Below are 21091 nucleotides of genomic sequence, written 5' to 3'. Positions count from 1 at the left end.
CTTCCTGATAGCATTGGTACACTATTACAATAAGCCCTGCGTATCATATCATATTTAAGTTTATACAATCCTGTTGCCGTGTTTACCCTAAGGGTTGATGGCTATTTTACCATCATTGTACAGAGACAAATATTATATAGCGTTTCACTGTGCGTATCATTGCATAATCTCGAAGTGTACAAAATAATCTTTACATATGCAGGAGAATAATAAACTTTGGATAATATAATGTATAGGAAGTGAAGCCCTTCACATAATATTATGAAAACAGATAATCATGATGTGCAACAGCTCTCGTGTTTTCCAAGGGCTGTACAAAGAATTAGCGACATTACACATGTCATGATTAAAGGAAAACACAAGTGGAAATAAAGAATATATTTATACAACCTACATTGTGTGACTATGTTAAATAGTCTGATTAACTACATAAATTATTAGCTTTTTTCAAAAATACTGCAATTCTCTTATTATGCACATTGAAAGACAAAAGGCAACTGAACATGGAATTTGACCTTTATATACTCTGTCTGTTCAGACAAGTATTACGAGAATTCAACAATGAATGTAGGACAAAATACCAAGTAAAGAAGAATTACTATTGAATAGTGTAAGAGGTAATAAGCAGAGCAAAAGTATTTACGGATTAAAATCAAAATCGAAACTGAAAGCAGTATGGCAGGTAACCAGATGTTTTTGACTGGTAACTTACCCGACACTCTATCACTGGCATTTTGAGGTACTTGTTGTAGATATCAAGCAGATAACATTCTTCATTTTGCCATCTAAACAATAATATAACACTGCTCTCCGCATTGTTTGTAAATACTTTTTCTCCTGTATATTTTTATCTCTTTTCACTTCCCCCTGCAAAGGCTTGGTGCTACACAAGGATATTGCTAAAGATAAAACACCAGCGATTTTGTAGAATGTACTAATAAACAAAATTTAAATACAAACAAATGGGGATTCCAAACAGAGAAATCATTTGCATACGTCACTGCCAGCTTCTGCTGCTGGCAGCGTACATTGTTGGTGGCGAACTTTGTTCGAGAACTTACATTTAATCATAGCTTAAGCATCCAAACAGACCTGTTGTTTGACCGAAGATGGAAAAATCTGCTTTTAAATAGAACTATGCAAGTTTATAATAATGTCAACAAATCTGAGTCAGGTAACCCCTAAGATAGTCGCAATCATACCCATCCGTAATCCATAACACTAGGTCAAAATTCGTAATACACTAGTTTTAAACACAGACACAAAACAGCACAGCACAGACAGTAAAGCACTGGTACACAAAACAAAGTCAAATTCATGAAAAAAAGATATATGAACCTTTGGCCGAAAGGCCAAGAAGTGATGTCAGGTGTTTCGAAAATAGTAAGCGCATCCTGCCCCACATGTGGCATCAGCCATATATCAATTTGTAAGTCAAATAATCCTGCATGGGAAAGCGATTAGACGAAGAGATTCTGAGAAGAAGGTTTTTGTATTTTTCTATTTGCTAAAAAAGCAAAAGTTGCATCAAAATACAGTATTGTAGGTTTCCTCATGGTTTGTAAAAAGCTGAAACAGGTCAGCCATAGTGGACTCCACATTAAATTTCAGAGCAATCTCAGAATCAGTTCAAGAAAAAAAAAATACCAAAAATTCTAATATACTAATTCCACAACGAAAAATTAAACCTGACTGAGGTAAGTCAATGGAAGTTCCATTGAGGTTTCCATAGAAACAGATAGTCGGTTTCGGAGAACCAGACTTTGATCTCAAACTGACAATTATTGTCCAAAAAATACAAGTATGCAAAATGTTGTCACATTGTAAATAAATCTCAAAAAGGTCAATCAAAGGAAACAGCCTGATAAATTTCAAAGCAATCGGACCGGCTGTTTTTTAGAAGAAGCTTGAAAGTGAAAGTTGATAGATACCCACGACTATGACGACGAAGACAACAACATATGACAAACGAGGGCTGATGGCATACAAGCATCTATCTGATAGGCTCTGCATCACAGACAGTGGCGGTATTAATAACTGTCTGCACATGAAGGTATACAACTGTCCGCCTCTTAGTTCCTACATTTAGGCTGGACAAAGTTGATCATTTGCCCATTACAGACACATTCAATGATAGTGCTTTCATTTTGAATCTTTAGGTCGGAAGAATGATATCATTAGTAAAGTGCCAAGTATTAAGCCAAGTTTGGGCTGCTCTAAGCAATGGAAGATGGTCAAACCTCCTTTTCAATATAGCTTGCCGATCAGTCCTTGGATACTCTGGTGCAGATGGTTACCAGTTAATTAATGTCTTACGCTTTTCTTTGTCATACAGTACAGAGAAAATAACAGCAGTATGGCCAAATAAGACAGCACTGATCCTGGCTAAAGCCACCTAGTGGTAAACAGTTTGCTGTTCCACTTTTCTGAGAAGACTGCAAAGCGAAACAGAAGGCAGATAGAATTGATATTGTCAACATGCCCCTTTGCCTATTCAGCAGAAGGTAGGAGCAGAAGAAATAGATACTTCGACTATATCAGAACCTGGCTGATGGCAAAAGATATGTTATCCAAATACCTCCATGAATTCCGATCTCCATTTTTGAATCCCCAGAAAGCTGGGTCATAATTAGCAAAAAAATATGATTTAAGATGGAAAAATCAGCCATCTGACATGTAATAATAGTGTATCAATTTCAGGATTGCTTTCGAGAATGTTAACTTGAGCCAATGTCATTTGTAACATTCCATTTCACATTGACGTCCGACACGTTTTGTTTGTGTGCGCATGTTCAATAATCAGTTAAAACTCCAATAGTAAGTATATTTTGAAAGCTGCTGATCGTCTAATTTTAAAGTTATTCTGCCAAGTTAAATATACGATTCCTATACATTGAAGCAAATGTTGTTAAAATGTCTATCTGTCAGTCTTGTGGTTTAACAGAGTTCATTGGATTGTTATAAAATCAGCATCTCTGGTTTATTTGAATGCAAATATATGTCTTATCAATGGCCAATCTTTTAGTTCCTACATCTCTACAGAACTATTGGTGGAGTCACTGTCAATGGGAGAAGAATCCAGATGGCTGGCTGAATCACCTAATGCTAAATCGGAACTGCTAGCTGAATCACCTTGTACTACATCTGAACGACTGGCTGAATAATCCAGAACGGAATCCGATTGGCTAGCCATATCACCTGGTACTAAATCAGAACAGCTTGCCCAACCACCTGGCCCTAAATGCCAACAACTGGCCGAATCACCCAGTACTAAGTCGGCATTGCTGACTGAATCATCCACTTCTAAATAGGAACCGCTAGCCGCTTCGCGCTGTTCTAAATCGGAACGACTAGCTGAATCACGTGACGCTAAATCAGAGTGGTAAGCAGAATCACTTGATCCTAAATAGGATTGGCTGGCTTGGCTCCCGGTAAAAGGTTTTGGCCTCAGAGGTGATGGGAGGACCATTGCTTCAAGTGCGTTTGGTTTATCAGATTTCCCTGGAGATTTTGTACTGAGATACTGTTCTAAATTATGCACTCTATAACAACGTAAATCAACAGATGGGGCCACATCACAATTTTGCACCGTTGACTTCAGAAGTTTGGCACCAGAGTCTGTGATCAGGTTGTGACTCAGGTCCAAATTTGTAACTTTGTTACCTTTGCTACTTCCGTGATTTTTCATTGCATTAGCCATACTCACAATCACCTCACATAATCTCTCTGCGACACTATCTCTGATTCTGTTGTGACTGAGATCGAAGTGCTCAATTTGTGTCAATTTTACGACCTCTGCGCTGATGCTACCTGCTCCGACATCCCCTATTTTGTTATGACTCAAACCTAAGTGCCTCAGCCACTTAGCTTTGACAATGCCCTTCCTCACGACCCATGCACCGTCATCTTTAATGTCACTATGACTCAAATCTAGACGTCTAAGCTGCTTCATATTCTCTAATGGTGTCATAATACTCTGCGTACCGTCAACTTTGAGATTGTTATAACTCAGATCAAGGCGCTTAAGCAAAGTCAGCTTCTCTATTCCTTCAGTTAACTTCTTTGCACCAACACCTGAAATGTTGTTGTGACTCAGTACAAGATGTCTCAACCTAGTAAGTTTCTTAGTGACACTGACCAAGCTTTCAGTCCCAACATCCCCAACATCATTATGGCTGAGATCTAAATGTCTGAGCCAAGTCATTTCTCCTAAACCTATGCATAAACCTTTCACACCAGCAGCTCCTATATTATTATTACCAAGGTTCAAATGGTGCAGATTATTAATTTTCCTGCCTAGCATCTCTGCACCATGACTTCCAATCTTGTTATGACTGAGATCTAGGTGCCTCAGCCATTTTAAGCCATGTATGCTGCTAACCACACTCTCAGCACCATTCTCTTTGATATCATTGTGACTAAGATCAAGGTGACCAAGCTCGTTCTGGTTACTAACTCCACTGCAAATAATCTTTGCAGTGTGATCCCCTATTCTGTTATGACTCAGAGACAGATATTTAAGCTTTGGTAACAACCTCACAGCCTTACTCAAACTCTCCGTGCCTACTTCTCCAATGTTTCCACGATCAAGATTAAGGTACTCTAACATATAGAGAACACTCACGCCATGGCAAAAGGATTCAAACTCCTTTCTTTCCCACTGTTTGCTTACTCTTAGTGTCTTAGCAACTTTGTTTAATTCTGTGATGAAAGATAACTTGTCAAGTGAGACTCTATCTGCCTGCAGATTAATATCCATAGGAAATGAAGTCAATTTGTGTTTAATGTACGGCAAGACATAAACTAATCCTGTCAAGTTATGAGCAACAATTATCTTTTCACGTTGTTAAATTTCAGTAGCATTATATAAATCTTCTATTCCTCTTAAAGTTATGTTGGTTTTGCTGAAATCTACGTATTTAATGTTTCTCAACTACTCTAATTTCTTTGCAACATAGTTTACACCATCGTCTCCGATGTTATTTGAACTAAGATCGACATATTCCAAGTTACACAAAGATTCAAACATATCAGCAAGTACCCTAGCATTTTTTTCAGTTATACCACACTCACTGAAATCTACATCTTTCAGATGTGTAAATAATGCCAATTTTGAAAACATTGCGCCGACGATATCGGTTGTAGTCGACGATTTAGGTATCTTTAATCGTGTCACGTGCACTGATTTACCCTGGAACTTTCTGATGTCATCAATGGTCTTAATTTCTGCCGTATATGGTTTCAAGTCACCAATCTGTTCTGACATAGCTTTATATCCAAGCAGACTGTTAAAACCTTCCTCCACTGCATTATTATCTGAAAGGATGCTGACCTTATCAGCCAAAGGTAATAGTGCTACACTTCCCCTGAAATTTATGTTGTTGTTTCTGACATCTAATTGTTCTAGATATGGGACAAACTTTATAGCATCCAATACGACTTGTACAGAAGAGTTATCCAATTTATTATTGGGCAATTCTATCCTGGTTACTGAGAGTGGTTTACATTTCATCTTCAGTTTGAGAAATAATATTTCGACAAATTTGTTCTGGAATCCACTTAAATGGAGAGTTTTTAGAGTTTGACATAATGCTAGCGCCCTGACAAGCATTTCTCCGGTTTTATGCGATTCATTGTATCTCATGGCTTCAGTTGCTTTGATAGTAATAGAGCGTAAGGTAGTCTCGCTACGGTTTTCATCTGACTTTCGGGCGATTAACAGCTCATAGAAATTGATATATCTAGCAACTATTATTAACTCCGCCATTTCTTTAACATGGAATTCAACATCATAGTTTGGATTATCAACATGAAATTTCAAACAGTTCTTAAAGCTGCCTGATATGTTTCCTTCTTCATCTTGACCTACCAACACCACTTTCTCAATGAGTGAGATCTGTTGTAATACTGATGCTATGGCCTTCAGACCATAATGAGAAGTGTTGTCAAACTCGTCGTTTGACAAATCTAATCTCTGTGATTTCATAAGATGCTTGACAATGCCAATGAACTTTTTAGAATTCTTAGATTCTAAGAGGCAACATCCTAGAAGAGATAGCAGCTCTATGTTCACGGGATATGCCTTGCTGATAGTATATGTGAAAGAATGAAGAAGAATGCTGCTTTCTCCTTGAGAATACCAGCAACAAAGAGAAGTACGGTTGGTACTGATTTTACACACTTTTCGAAAGTAGCCTTTCTCATTAGAGCATTCTTGGTTTTGGTCAGATACAATGCCATAGCATAAAAGTATATGTGCTGACGCCAAATATATACTGAACGGAGGGGCCTTTTAAAGAAACACAAGATGTGGTATCGTTTCACTCCATCTAACAAGTCAAACAAAAAAGGATCGTCACAGGAATCATTAAGCTTAATAAAGGATGTTGGTGTCTGAGGATAGTTATCAAATGCTTGCTTTCCAATTTCGTAGAGCCTATCCTGCACTACACCCAAAATATTCCCAACCTCAAGCTTATGTTCCTTACAATACAATTGTACATGGTGTTTGATTGCATATTCAGTTGCCTCTGTCAAAGTCGATGGTAAATTGTACATATTTTCATACCAGTAGGATACAAATGAGGGAAAGAAAAACTCATCTCTCAACTCACTCAAATTGGGTGAAATCTTGACTGTTGTATTAAGTACACAACCTGATTTTCATGTACATGATTCAGGATATACATTTCCCATATATTGTAAGCCAACATCCTGCTGTAGGTCTTCTTCCAGCGAGTGTACACGGCATGCATATCTGTAGATAGATGCATTTGATAAACAAACATGATTTTTGATATAAATACAAAGTGTCTTAGAGTAAAACATTAGAAGTCATTAATTGACGAGTAACTCAAGTAGATCATTGTCATGCATTCGATCACTTGAAACGTATGATGTGTTTCGATACATGCGCATTGTGCAAAATGGATTTTACAGCTATGGTGTTATGAAGTATTTCAGGCGAGAGCGTTGTGTGAAATAATGACTTAAATATATAATATATATATATATATATATATATATATATATATATATATATATATATATATAATATATATATACAGAGAGAGAGAGAGAGAGAGAGAGAGAGAGAGAGAGAGAGAGAGAGAGAGAGAGAGAGAGAGAGAGAGAGATTGATTGATTGCATGAGGTGTTTGGAGTTCATAATGTCTGAAATGAATCTCACGTTTGTCCTCAGTGAATGTTAAGTATATTATGGGCAAGTTGAATAGTGTAATTATACATTGCCAGGATTTTTCCATTCGCCCAGACCTTACAATATCTGGCTGATGTACAGATATGGGATATCTCATGAATCTCATGAATATGCACTCTTCAGCTAAAATACAGGCAATAATCCATGTTTATACAGTAAGTATTATAGGGTTTTTATGCAGTGTAAGGTACTTAGGGATGGACCATTAGACCTTGGGAGGGGGGAGGGGGGTGGTCACAATGAAATTGTGAATTTTTTTTTTACTATTGTAAATTTCTGAATTTTTTTTTCCGATTGAGATTAGCTGTGCAAATTTTTTTTTCAGAGTAAATTTTCACATTTATAATTTTTTTTAGTTCATCACTGTCTGAAGATAAAGAGGGCAAAGATGTGGTGCCAAGCACCACAAGCGGCCACGCAAGCAGTCACGGGAGGGGGGAGGTCAGGAGAGGGGTGTCCCCCTGCTGCTGTTGGAACTTTTGAAAAATAGAGATTAAAATGGTGTTATTTGGTGGCACTTGGGGAGTATTTTTGCGGGGGGAGGTCAGGAGAGGGATGGTCCCCCTCCTGCTGTTGGAGCTTTTGAAAAATAGAGATAAAAATGGTGTTTTTTTGGTGGCACTTTGGGAGCATTTTTTCGGATTACACATCTTCCTCTGAAACATGGTCGTCTTGCTCCTCAGTAGCTTCCTATAGTTTTGAAAATTGACTATTTTGGTTTCCTGGCTTCCCTTTCTACTGCGTGGTGAAATGCCTTCATTCACCCCACCAAACATCATGCATATCTTATGATTTACAATTGATTTTGACAGGCTGAGAAGCTAAAATAAGCTAAATAATATAGTTAAATTTGCATATTTCTGTTTTTAGAGCAATTGCTGCCCTTTTTTGATCAAAACATCTATTTCTCTGTGGCAGCATGTCCAAATTGATTGGATGTGTATAGATGTGTTGAAATTTCAATATTTGTCTTTTTAGGGCAATTTATGCCATTCATGGTCAAAAAATCTGTATTCTCTGAAAGGGCTTGTCCAATTTCTTTGAAATTTGCTACACAAAAACGATTATTCATGCAGATTTATTCAGTATTTGCTATCGAGAAACTTTCAAAGTTCAACCCTTTTGTATGTTTTTGTGTTGGGATTTGTTGGATAGATGGCATTCTACGTAGTGTATTGTTGAATGTTAAAACATGTGTTGATGTTGTTTTTTGAGGCTGTTTTTTGAGAAAAAAGAATTGAAAATGCCTTTAAAAGCAAAATAATACATAATGACTTGATATGTTGTTTATCATTATTGACGTGTTTCTACTTGTTCACCCATTCTTTCATTCATCATTGCAATAAAATGCTTTGAAAAAAATGAAACTGATGTGGCCTGCATCTGTTTACCTTGATCTTAAAAGGCAAATACAACTTTCTGTCTTGACAACCATACCATAGTTTCAATGTTTTACCCAGTGTACCTGCTTGGTTTGTACGCAGGATTGTACAGGAAACAAGTAGAAAACAGGCTCTATAATTTCATAATTTTCAAGTGATCAGAATACAAAAGCCCTGAAAAGATAAGATAATCACAACTTCCAGTATAAGGGATACAGTCACTCTAAATGTATAAATTAAAATTAAAAATGTACCTGGAGGATGTACTAAAAATACAGAAAGTTGCTTTCTGTCGGTAAAATCTAAAAAAAATTCAAAATTTTAAAGACTTTTGCAAATTTTTTTTTACGCCTTTGTCTTCTTTTTTTTATTTTGCAAACTAGTTTGAAGATTTTTTTTTCCTAACTTTCTGCTCTGAAATTTTTTTTCCTGTTTTTGACCACCCCCCTCCCAAGATCTAATGGTCCGTCCCTTAGGATTATTTCCTTAGTACTCGATACCTTTCATAGTTAAGAAAGTCACATTGATGTGATGTTTATTTCGACATCGCGTTTCACGTATCCATGATAAACACTTCAAAGTGCATACTGCTCTTCAGTAAACTTTACCGATAAAAGGCAAAATTGCAAACCTTTTAAATAACTATGATAAATTTATTCTCTTTTGTCGAAAATAAGTCGTTTACAGTCCGAGTATAGCGAATTACTGTTCTCTTCATAATATTTCATTGTTCGACTTTTTAAGACCTCGGCTTTAAATAGTGTTGTCAAAATTCCAATCAAAGTTCCAGTAAATTTTATGAAAACAAATTATGTAAAAGAGCTGCAGTTTTTTGTGGAAAAAAACAAAGACATCAATCTGCATCTATTTGGAAGAAAATAGGCGCATAGCGCATAACTAAAACAGCTTGACCTCCTTTATTGATATGTTAACATCGTAATTAATTTAAGCAATAAACCCTACCGCGGGAGGGTATTCACGAGATTTTGGTACAATGGGCGACATATAGTACGAATCGATAGGCGAGTGCTATATGGAGCGTATTGTACCAAAATCGAGTCGATATCCTCCTGTTTTTGAGTAGAAATACGATATTATTGTTCTTTAACAAAAATTAAGTAAACATTTGCAACTTGAAAAATCTACATTAGGCATTTTTTTTATCAATTATGTAAGTTATATAGTTACCGACATGGTACATGAGGCAACAATTAGCTTATCTCGTTTACATGCCAAAATTACTTTCCCTATCTAAGCCTATCATTAATCAGTTACTTTGACGAATACATTGAAGGGGTAGATTAAAGAAGCACTCCCACTTGGTAACATTTTTAAAACACATTTTTTCAATGCCAACAGTCGATATTTGACGTGGCGACTGCGCGCGAATCGCGAGATATAGATAAAAACATGTCATTTCCCGAGCGTATTTTTCACATCCCGAAGTTTTACGATCGTTTCTGATTTTGATCCGAAATCCCTCGAAGGTTTGTTGTTGTGTTGATTGACGATATTCTAGGGAGTCGACAAAAAGTTCGAACGACGCAATTAATTTACTTCCCACTGCAAAGACTTTATATACAGCAATATGCCATTACCTCAGGTAAGTTTTGTAAAACTTCTCCTTTGTTTTTGTCGTTTTCATTATTCTAAATCAGTTGTACTATGTTTTTAACCAATACCACATAAACATCAGTTTTTATGTGTCAAATATTAGCCGTCTCCGATGGCTACATTTTGTCGTCTGCCACACAGTACGCCGCGCGCGCGGTATGCGTCTATGCATACCACTCGGCTGCCGCTATGTATCAACCGCACGTAACTGTGCTAGTCACCTATGCGAAATCTGGTGGAATCAGCAAACTTTGTTTTCCGTTTTTTCTCAGAGTCAGTAAGACTCGGCTTTCCCCCAGGGGGCATGACCGATCACCAACGCGAGTGGTACTGTGGCATATAGCAGCGAAAGCATAGACTCGTACTCCTTAGCTTAGTTGACAATGGCCCCAGTACCTAACGTTCAATGTTCGGAAGCTGAATTTAGGTGGGCCACCGGAATTCAAACTTTTACTTTTTTGAGGACATGTTTTTATCGATATCTCGTGATCCGCGCGCAGTCGTCACGTCAAATATCGCCCGTTGGCATTAAAAATGAGCTTTAAAAATGTTACCAAGCGGGAGTGCCACTTTAATAAATAACATGTAAATTACCATAATTACCACAAGGTGCGCATGGAATACACAAATTATTATATTTGTTCGATTTTCAAGTCGTAACTTAGTTTAAGTCCTTAAAGGTATACAGTCACCTATAACCTAAATAGCCCATATATGGTCAAAGGGGCGTTCCATTGTATTCAAAATGCCCTGAGAGGGCGCTGTTTTCAAAAAGCGGCCACGCGCTTAAAATCTGTGATTGGTTATAATTCTTCTTTCTATGGTAACTTTGGCAAAATTGGAACAGGTGATAGTATACCTTTAACTCCACAGTGACTAAGAGTCTTTATTTGTAAGCTTACCATGAAGTGTTTCTTTAGAAGAATGGAACTCCTTCCGATCTATCTTCAGTCTGATTCTGACAGTAAACCCACCGTCCTCCGCAAGTGATCTCATCTTTGGCGTTATTAGAAGACTTGTCAAGACGTCCTCCACGCAACTTGAATTGTATTTCTGCCAAAAAAGTCCATGTTTTCTTCTGAAAGAAAGCTTAACATTAACCGTAAAGAACCATCATCAATTGATTCTCACTCTGCCCTTAAATTCTTTAAGGCTGCATATAACTCTTTTACTAAATCTGGGCTATTTTTCTCAATGATCCGTTGTTTTTCGAGTTTGTAAATGTCTATTATTTCATCCTTTAAAATTGCATTAGTTTTAATCTTGGATTCTAGCTGTGTTTTCTTCTTTTGGACTTCAAAAAGTCTTTCTTCGTCTGCCAGATAGCCGGTCTCAAACTTTGTCTTCCAGTCTTTAAATTCGAGATCTGCTATAGACTTGATATCTGTGAAAAAATGACCAAGTTGTGAAAACCTTTAAAGGGAAATTCACCTTGGCTAAATTTTGCATATGTGCTAGCTTTGTGGTTGCTTATTCTGGAAAAGCAATTTATTTACAAAACGGACTACGGCGGAAGTTGTTGTTTAAGGCTTCATCAACTTAATGTATTTTAAATCATGGGGGAAAGCGCCAAGTTTGGTGCTTTCATAACGTGACCATATAGTGATTGGTACGATGCTGTCAAATCACTCACGTTCACGCCAGGCTGTGCGTATTTGCATAACGTAAACAATAGTTTCAAATCAAGGTTCCAAGACAAGAAATTGACCTCTTTATTCTATCGATTCACTGGTGGTAAATAAGCTCAGACCCCCGTAATAAATACATTTTCTGGAAGCCTAGATATAGGGGAAGGTATGGGTAATCACAGTGTCACCATTGTTTACATAACTATCACGTGACAGGAAATTTGCATAACCTTTCAAAAATCGGTTTTCTTTATGTTTTGTCTCAATTCTTCTAAATATCTGACCCACTCTTTCTGGAATGCAAGCTGTCACAGTGCTCTTCAAAAGTTTGTCTCGGATTTTTTATATCTTGCTTAGTTTTTATTTGAGGAAAAATGTTAAAGAAATCAACTAGGGCTAAATTATTCACCGCTCTGGACGTTTTTCTGGCATAATTGTTTAAGAAGGTTTAAAAAAATTCTGAGACACTGTTTGGACGATATTTAGAACAGCTTGCACTCACACAAATTTCAGCTAAATATCTCATAGCATTGAAACAGAACATAGGGGAAACTGATTTTTGAAAGGTTATGCAAATTATCTGTCACGTGATAGTTATGTTAACAATGGTCACACTATGGTAACCAAAATGTTTCCCTATATCTAGGGTTTCCGAAAATATATAATTTACGGGGGTTCTGAGCTTATTTACCGCTAGAAAATTGTCGGCTTAAAAAACTCAATTTCATGTCTTGGAACCTTAATACTCTACTACTTTAACACTCTACTTTCTGTAGGTATAATAAAGAAAATCCTTTTACAATGTTTATTAATTTTTTTCATAAAAAACAAAATCTGAGTAAGTTATGGTACTACCACTCAATGGAACCTTCATGCCAAATTTCAAACCAGCATTGTAAGTGGTTGTTGTAAAGATATTTTATACCAAGAACAAAAAAAATAAAAAAAATACAATTGTTCATCTCATTCTGACATGGCAATATGTGTATGAGAACATTTGTATGGATTTACAAACCAAACGTAACTTTTATGCCAGTATTTTGCCTAAGACCGTTTAGAAGCGTTTTAAAGCCCCAATAGCTGCCAATTTTATGCATTGTTTTCATTATTTTATTTTCAAACCAGAATTGGTTCGTGTTAATGTGCTAACTCAATGACGTGTATAGACGTATCACTGGTCACTGATTTGGACCATGCCTACATGTTTTAACAGGCTGAATAATAAACGGGTGCCACACTCATAAAATGGTGCCAACAGAAAAATACACAAATAAAGAATTTCCCGCATATACACATCGTGACTATACCAGAAACAAGCTAGATACCGTTCACTGAAATGCTCACCCTACTATGGCTGACATTTTGTTGTTTTAGTCTTTATTTTCTCTGTCATATGATTAGTTTTTGAAAATGGCGGAAAATCTAAAATGATGTTAAAACGTCTGATTTTATATGCCACTTTTGACACTCATGACAGCGTATACATGTTTAAGTCTCCAATGGGTCTGTTTCGGAGAAAATTCTTGGAAAACTGAGGATATTTTGAGATCGGACCATTACTCATTCTCAGCTACTGGGGCTTTATTTGACTGAGTTTGAACATACAACACAAAGCGCAGGTGATATTAGTTCGATATCTGAAATTAAAAACTATCTACTGTTGATTGACCAATCAGAGTGCTCAATTCAGGGTGTTTTATCTACTCGTAAAGCCTTGGTCACCAAAATTCCAGAAACGAATGACAGCGCCATAGTAAAGTACTGTCCAATCAAAAGTGAACATGTCATATTCTGTAGACATCTGGTACATTTTAATATTCAAATTTGGTAACACAGCGGAAACCAGCTGCAACACAAAATCTGCTGTGCCCTAGGGCATTTATATAATGTGCCCTAGGGCATTTATAGGATGTTCCATTACATTGGAAGGCTATTTCACAAATAAAAGTTTTAATTCATATCCTAAACATGTTACATTGACAAAGGGGACGGTTGACGTAAACACATTGAAAACGAAAATATATTAGTTAGGGGCGATAGTTTTTAAGTCGGATAAAACCCTCATACTCGGGCTCTTCTGGTATATAAAGTCCAACCCTACGATAAAATGTCTCGGCCTGCGGCCTCGACATTTTATCGTTGGGTTGGACTTTATATACCAGAAGAGCCCTCGTACTCGGGCTTTATCCTATACTAATACCCGGATATATTAAAATTAAAAGAAAGATCAATTATTCTAGGAAATGGTCCACTGGATGAGTACTTCATGTACGGCATCTTACTTTCTCTCGAATATCATCAGTACGAAAAGTGTGGTGCAAAAGATATTAAGCTTACCTAATGCGCAAAATTGTTTGAAATTCAATCGAGTCGAATTAAGAGATTTTCTTAAGTTTCTTAAGTTTGAAAAAATCCTGGAAGTCAATAACATGATCTACTTTTAAGTGATAACTGGAAGCAATTTGTGTTTATTGTGAGCTAAAATTATCCTGATGTTTAAGAAATATCCCTGCTTTGTCGAAGAGATGAGAGGCAGATATTTTATCCCTATCGCTCGGATATCCCTATGTGTATAACCCTACGTACATGTGAAAATATCAAATTACGTCATTATACTGGTAATTACTGCATACGTTACATCTCCTTTTATTGCATAATTTGATTATGTGTTCCCCATTGTAATTTCTACAACATGGACAGGTTTTTTCTCAAAAACATAATAACATTTTCAGAAACAATGCTTTCGGTAAATATATTTGGATACTGGAAAGTAGGATTGTTGTATGTTGCATTGTTTTTTATTTATGTATAAAACAACAAGGAATGTTTCAGTAATGTCGAATAAAACTTTCAAAAAGTAGTATGTTTGTGATGCCACAAACATTTAATTGGGTAACATCTATATTTCAGGTAAATTCATACTCACTTGCTCTCTGCCCGAGATGATGACTGATGTTCCCAAGCTCAAACTGTTCCACCAACTTGACAAGGGGTTCGCGGCCAATCTGCTGAAGGAGTGTCTTCAAGAGGCTGACATTTCCACTCGATATTTTACCAAATTCCTCAAGCCTGATGAACATTTCGGCAGGGGATTGTCGTCTTTCAAGCTCACGAGTTGGAATCAGGACATCCTTTAGATAGCAGTGTAGAGACGATACCTCCTCAGATGACAGTGCTTTCGAAATATCTTCATATAAAATTCGTAGTCGAGCATCCATCTTGACGTTATTATCTGTTTAAATCATTAGAATGAATTGCACGTCGCATTATACATAAAGGTTTAGAATAACTTAACATGACATGAGGACCTTATAACATGGTTACTTTTAAGCAAATGCAAAAAATTCGAAACTGACGCTCTAATATGCATACACTGATTTGACGGCGTATACAAAACAGTGGTGTAGAAAATGTGTAACGACAACAAAAGCAACATAACACTTGTTGTACCTGCTACGTCAAGCTTTCGTGTTGTATACCGTGTATTGTGTAAATCTTGCATTTTACTGTACACGATGACCATGACATTTGTAAAGCTTATGCGACTACGAAGTAGCGAATATGTAACCTTTATGTATCACCTGTGTACCCATCGGAATTTCCGCTTACGTATTTACTCCTGAACAATCATCGTCACCTCTCGACCTCCCGATTTACGTATCATTTAAACATTCTATAAAGTGTTCCATTAAAGCATTTTCTTTCGTGTTACCTAATATCATTTATATAATTAGCATGTAGTAAAACAAAAACATGACTTACCTATTCCGCTGAGGAGACAAAACTTTATATTTCCGCCTCACTATAGACGCCATATTTTTCACAAATAATGTATAACTGACCCTGGTTGGATATTTACCAAGCATTTGTTATCATCGCCCTCTACGTCGGCATCTTATTAAAACGAAACCCAATAGCTGCGCCTTTTCCCAATCGTTCAATCAATAAATTTACCAGCGTTGGTGTTTGGATTCATACATTGAAAGAATACTTTTTCGTTTTTGTTAAATTCGGTAGTAATCCCATATAATTATTGTCAACATACCTCTTCAACGCCGTCCGAATCGACAAATTTCTGCACGACCAGAATCATTGATGTGGACATCAGACGTTAACACATTGCAAAATTGTATAACATTTCAGCCTTGGTTATAGCGAAAACGTTAAAAAGTTGACTGAGGCAGAGCGCTACTGTACCCGCCTGTACACACTAATGGTTTACGATTTTGAACAAACTACAATTATGACAAAATGTTAATAGAAGTTTGCGGACATTGGGATGCAATGGATTTGTGAAGTTAATATCATTTGAAATGGACTTTAATTTCTTTTATGCAAATATCACGGAACAGTACTTGCTATAGGCGTCGCTCATTTTACCAGTCTATGCAAGGGTAATGCACAGCTGAAGATCAAGATATCTCCAAGATTCTTGACTTTTGCTCGATGTCAGACCTTGCAAGGAACACCGCTGACAAAAGAGAAAATTGACCAAGTTCAGTTACAGTTTGTGTACCGAGGCCAAAACGACATAAATGACCGCGAACCTGGTGTCCCTACTACATTCGCAGATGGAGACATCTTTTGTGACAGCCGTTTCACCCTAGTATTGCAGACAGATATGTCGGCCGTTTCTCTGACGAGCCTTCTACTTTTAGGTTTTGTCGTAGAGGGTCATGTGAAATCTTTACCTGGACGATAGATTGTCAAAATGTCGTAGATGAGATATCAAAGTAAACAGTTTGTGAACAGTTCCCCTTAAGACCGTAAAATCTTATTATTAACCTGTTTTGCTTTTTTACGGTGTGCAAGTCAGGTGATGAACCAGATACTAACAATATTGAGCACGACCGAAACGAACGTACAGCATGGCATCTATACCCCTTTGTTATTGTTTTCGTATGTCTTGCAATTTTTTGCACTGTCAATACAACATTCTCTCCGCTAGGTATCGTATGTTTTCCTTATTTGTGTTTTAGTCTACATTTTTTGAAAGTCTGCTCATATGTTTGTCATCTGTAATGAATTAACAAGATTATCCTACGCGTGCTGCTTCGACTCGAGTCTCTAACTTCCTCACTTTATAAAGAATCTGGTCAGAGAATCTTTGCTGTGTAGTCTCGTAGTTGTAGTCCAAGGGTAAAAAATCGAGAGTTCAAATTACACATTTTACAACGAAACAAATAATTTCATAGTGAGTACTACTAGTGCTCTATATGTTATTGCCAGGTCTTGTTTAGTGTGATTTGTACAGTATATTAATGGTCTTGTTAGACCCTATGGAAGATTACGGCCCTATTGACAAGCTTTTACCTACACTATGTCTGTAAATGGTTCATCATTTCATTTAAATAAATAAATAGATAAATAAATAAATAAATAAATAAATAAATAAATAAATAAATAAATAAATAAATAAATTTATTATAACTAACTAACGAATTAGAACTTATTGATCAATTAAATCAAATAGATTTGCAAACTATTTCAATATTCATTTGCAGTGATCACAAATTCACGAATACACAGTTTATCTTGTCCATGCACTCATTTTCCTCGTATTCTAGAACCAAGATTTCTGAGTGTTTTGGCAAAAATATTTCGTATGTGAATTAACAGCAAGGTTGTATGTTTCTCCTTAGAAATATAATTTTTGTGAGATTTACATCGTTTTAGAAGTATAACACAACTGAAATTGAAAGACTTTAAATTTTGCTGAAACGTTCCGTCAAATACTTTATCCATTCTCTTTCGAACCCAAGAATAAAAAAAAGGCTTCACCGTACAAGATTTACGGTTGAGAATGGCAACTTCTCTGTGTTAACTCTATGGGAATAATAAAATATTCCGTTGTCAGAAAAGTAAGCCAGTAACAGTTGTATCATGAAACGAACGGCAAACGAGCCCTCACAAGAGTTAGAACGGATAACGGATTTTTAAAGTTTGAGAGACTGAATATCTTTTGCCCGGGCACATTATACCTCAAAAAGATATTTACATGATTGGAACTCTTTTGGGATAACAACAAATTATTGATTATTAGCTACAGGTGACTCCAAAAGAAAAAACCTCCCCACTGCTTATAAGAGTGATAATCATTTATCTCAGACTATAGCACACATAAAGCAACTGTTACAATAGTCATTCTGGCTGTAAACTGAGAAATCCATAATATTCATAAATCCTTTATTGTTTGGAAAATGTGCATTCAATGACGTTTATCTGACTTACAAAGATTTATCTATTCAGCACGCATTGTCTGTATGCGACAAAAGAACCAATAGCCACTGCGATGTTATTAAAGTTAAATTATTAAAAGGAAAGAGTTCCTTTAACTTTTATCAGGTGAAAGGCTTGCATGTTTGATTTTTCGCAAGCTGTTACATCTGGAGAAAAGTGTTCGTGATATATATTGGTGACTTGATAGATGTTTGACAATAAATCTAGTGGAGTCATTAAGCGTGTTCGATTCTGTTGGTTGTCAGCTGAGTGAAGATATCGGACTTTTACTGGGAGTCTACTGAACTTCAACAGTCTTTGCAGATAGGCATATAAAAAGGCAACTCTCATAAGTAACGACCATCATGACAACCCGTTTGAAGGTGAGATGCAGTTTTGCCATCTTAATAACATATTTCACACACTTAACGTTTCCATTTTTCAGGACAGTGGCACGGAAAGTGAGACGTATTGCCTATCTTTCATTGTATCGCAGGATCTAGTACTGTACACTAAACTACAGGAAAGTTATAAATTTTCCTTAACAAAATCACAGAGATTCCAATTGTTTTAGTGAAGGTTTTATGTCGGTAAAAGGACACAGGTAGAAATGGTTGCCAATATTTATTTGCTGCAAGTTACTGGGCCTGGAATTCCCATTGAAATGTTCAAGCTTCCTCATATTATTTCATCTTAACCACAAGCTGTCAATCAAATCGAATTGTAAGCTCCAGCAGTGAAAGCCAGTGTTTTCGTGCAATTTGTGGTTTTCGTTACATACCTAGACGGATGCAAACATACAGAGATACAAAAATACTTGATACGTGCATACATAGATACACACGTTCATAGATAGATACACAGATAGATAGATAGATACATGGATACAAGTATACATAGATACAAAATGCATATATACACACATATACACACGCACATACACATACATACACACACATGCATGCATACATAGACATACATACATACAAACATACATACATACATACATACATACATACATACATACATACATACATACATACATACGTACGTACGTACGTACGTACGTACGTACGTACATACATACATACATAGTTGATGGCAGTCATATTGTTTTATCTGCTGTTCAATCTTTTTTATTCTATTACAGTGACGTGCAGCTGTAGAAGACAAAAAATGTTATTTTATGTCAGCTCTCTAGTTTAATCTCCGTACCAGAATTTCACAGATAAACATCCAGTAAGTGGTTTTTTGTATCAAAGTCGATGAGTCTACATTTTATGGGGACCTCAAAATTTGATATACAGACCAAGGGTCCATGCAAAATGCAAAGCCATTACCCATAATCGTTGTGTGCCAGAGAAACATAGTTCGCTCCTTGTAATTGAAAGATATAGCTTCTACTCAAACTTTCGTCAAGCAAACTTCCAGCCCTCAAACCACCTTTTTTCAAGGAAAAATACAATTTCAGGGAAAGTTTTGTTAACCAAATAAGCTTTACGGTAAGCCCCTCCAAAAGGTAGGCCAAAAGGTTTACTGTAAATGTTTCAAAGTCCGAATATTTGTTCCCTAGGCGCTGTCTACCTTTGTTAACTCTGTTACAATTACTTCTATGAGATTATGTCACTTTCTCTAGCTACGCGACATTAACGTTGATGATACCAAATGTTGCACTTGTTGCTAATATTTCTTGATATGCTCAAAGTTTATCTAATTCGTTCTTTTCATTCCGGACTATCTGACGGAAAGATACACAAACACCATCAAAATGGCATAAGCGCAGCTATTGAAGTGGTTATTGTCACTTTTGTAGTGGAGGTGTACTGCCCTCTGGTGTTTCATTTAAGAAGATAATAATAGGTGGCAGCTTGGTCTCTCAGAGAATTTATCGGTGCCCTTTAAGCAAAATGTATTAACACTCTGTGGCCTAGCATGAATACGCTGCGTTTTCCAGTATAATATGTAAACTTTGTTTTGCTTAACTACGGTAACCCATCGAATTGCGTAATTGGGAACAGATTTGCATAATTACATAACAGAGCAGAATTGCATAATTGGGAACCTTCAGTTAGGTAGTCATATTCCTTCCCGAGCTCTGTTTTTGCATTTTGGAGTTACCAACCCAGGGTAGAAAATACGGCTAGTTTTCAATCGGATTCGAACCCACAACATACGGCACCAGTCGACTAGCTGAGAGGCCACAGAGAGAACCGCTCCAGAAATTTTTGTTCCCCTTGTTTAATTTGTAACAGTCACACACACTCAACTTACTGGATTGAACTGTATAACGTTGCCAATACTGTTTTGACATATATTAGAGAAAATAGTTACCTATTCTCAGGGTAAGCTAATAATGTTGATATCATGGAATTTGGTCTTGATATTTACCCCGACAGGGACATCCACAATAAAATTATTAGCTTATACTGGCGATGAAGCCACTTGATCGGCATGCATACTTTGCGAGAGTAGCTCATATTGCAATGACTGTGATTGTAGGGGAGCTACTGCCCGTAACTTGTTTACTGTGGAAATTGTTCCTAGTGTAGGATTTTCCACGATCAGCTGTGATGATAACAATTCAGCAGACAAATTCCTATAAACGATACAAAATATCCTAATAGGAAAGCAGATGATTTACTGTCACAAAATGAAATCCTCCATTCCAGAAATGATTCTAAATAAATATGTCATGATGTCTATGCGCTCAGCAATATTTCTGTTGACGATGAACGTCATTGGTATGGCCACCAACATAATCACAGGATTTACTGATGTCATAACTGCTTATGACACAGTAATGTAATCTGATTTACCATTGCAGGATAGTAGTCTCATCAAATCTGGAAATATCAATTTGGAGAGCAGAATTGCAACATTAGAATGACACAATCGTGTGTGATTTCTTATAGTTTGGTTGGCGCATATATAACACACCCATAGACATTAAATTATTCAGATCATGTTGACAGATAGATCATTAATGAAATGACAGCAGGGCCACGGCTAGTCCTTTTTAACTAACCCCT

The 21091-nt window shown here is 36.6% G+C and overlaps 1 protein-coding gene across 1 annotated transcript; it reads right to left on the bottom strand.

The window, feature by feature from the left end:
* Positions 1-3028: 3028 nt before the first annotated feature.
* LOC139123832 (protein NLRC5-like) lies at positions 3029-4609 on the bottom strand. The gene has a single exon (XM_070689982.1). The coding sequence runs from the start codon at positions 4607-4609 to the stop codon at positions 3029-3031; it is 1581 nt and encodes a 526-aa protein (XP_070546083.1).
* Positions 4610-21091: the final 16482 nt, after the last annotated feature.

This window comes from Ptychodera flava (assembly GCF_041260155.1).
Source record: "Ptychodera flava strain L36383 chromosome 23 unlocalized genomic scaffold, AS_Pfla_20210202 Scaffold_23__1_contigs__length_28996876_pilon, whole genome shotgun sequence".
In the NCBI taxonomy this organism is placed as follows: Eukaryota; Metazoa; Hemichordata; class Enteropneusta; family Ptychoderidae; genus Ptychodera; species Ptychodera flava.
This window is presented reverse-complemented; position numbering and strand designations above follow the sequence as displayed.

What these genes read in the sequence shown, in the direction of transcription:
- LOC139123832 (XM_070689982.1), bottom strand. Translation starts at nt 4,609, where the DNA reads ATGTTAGAGTACCTTAATCTTGATCGTGGAAACATTGGAGAAGTAGGC.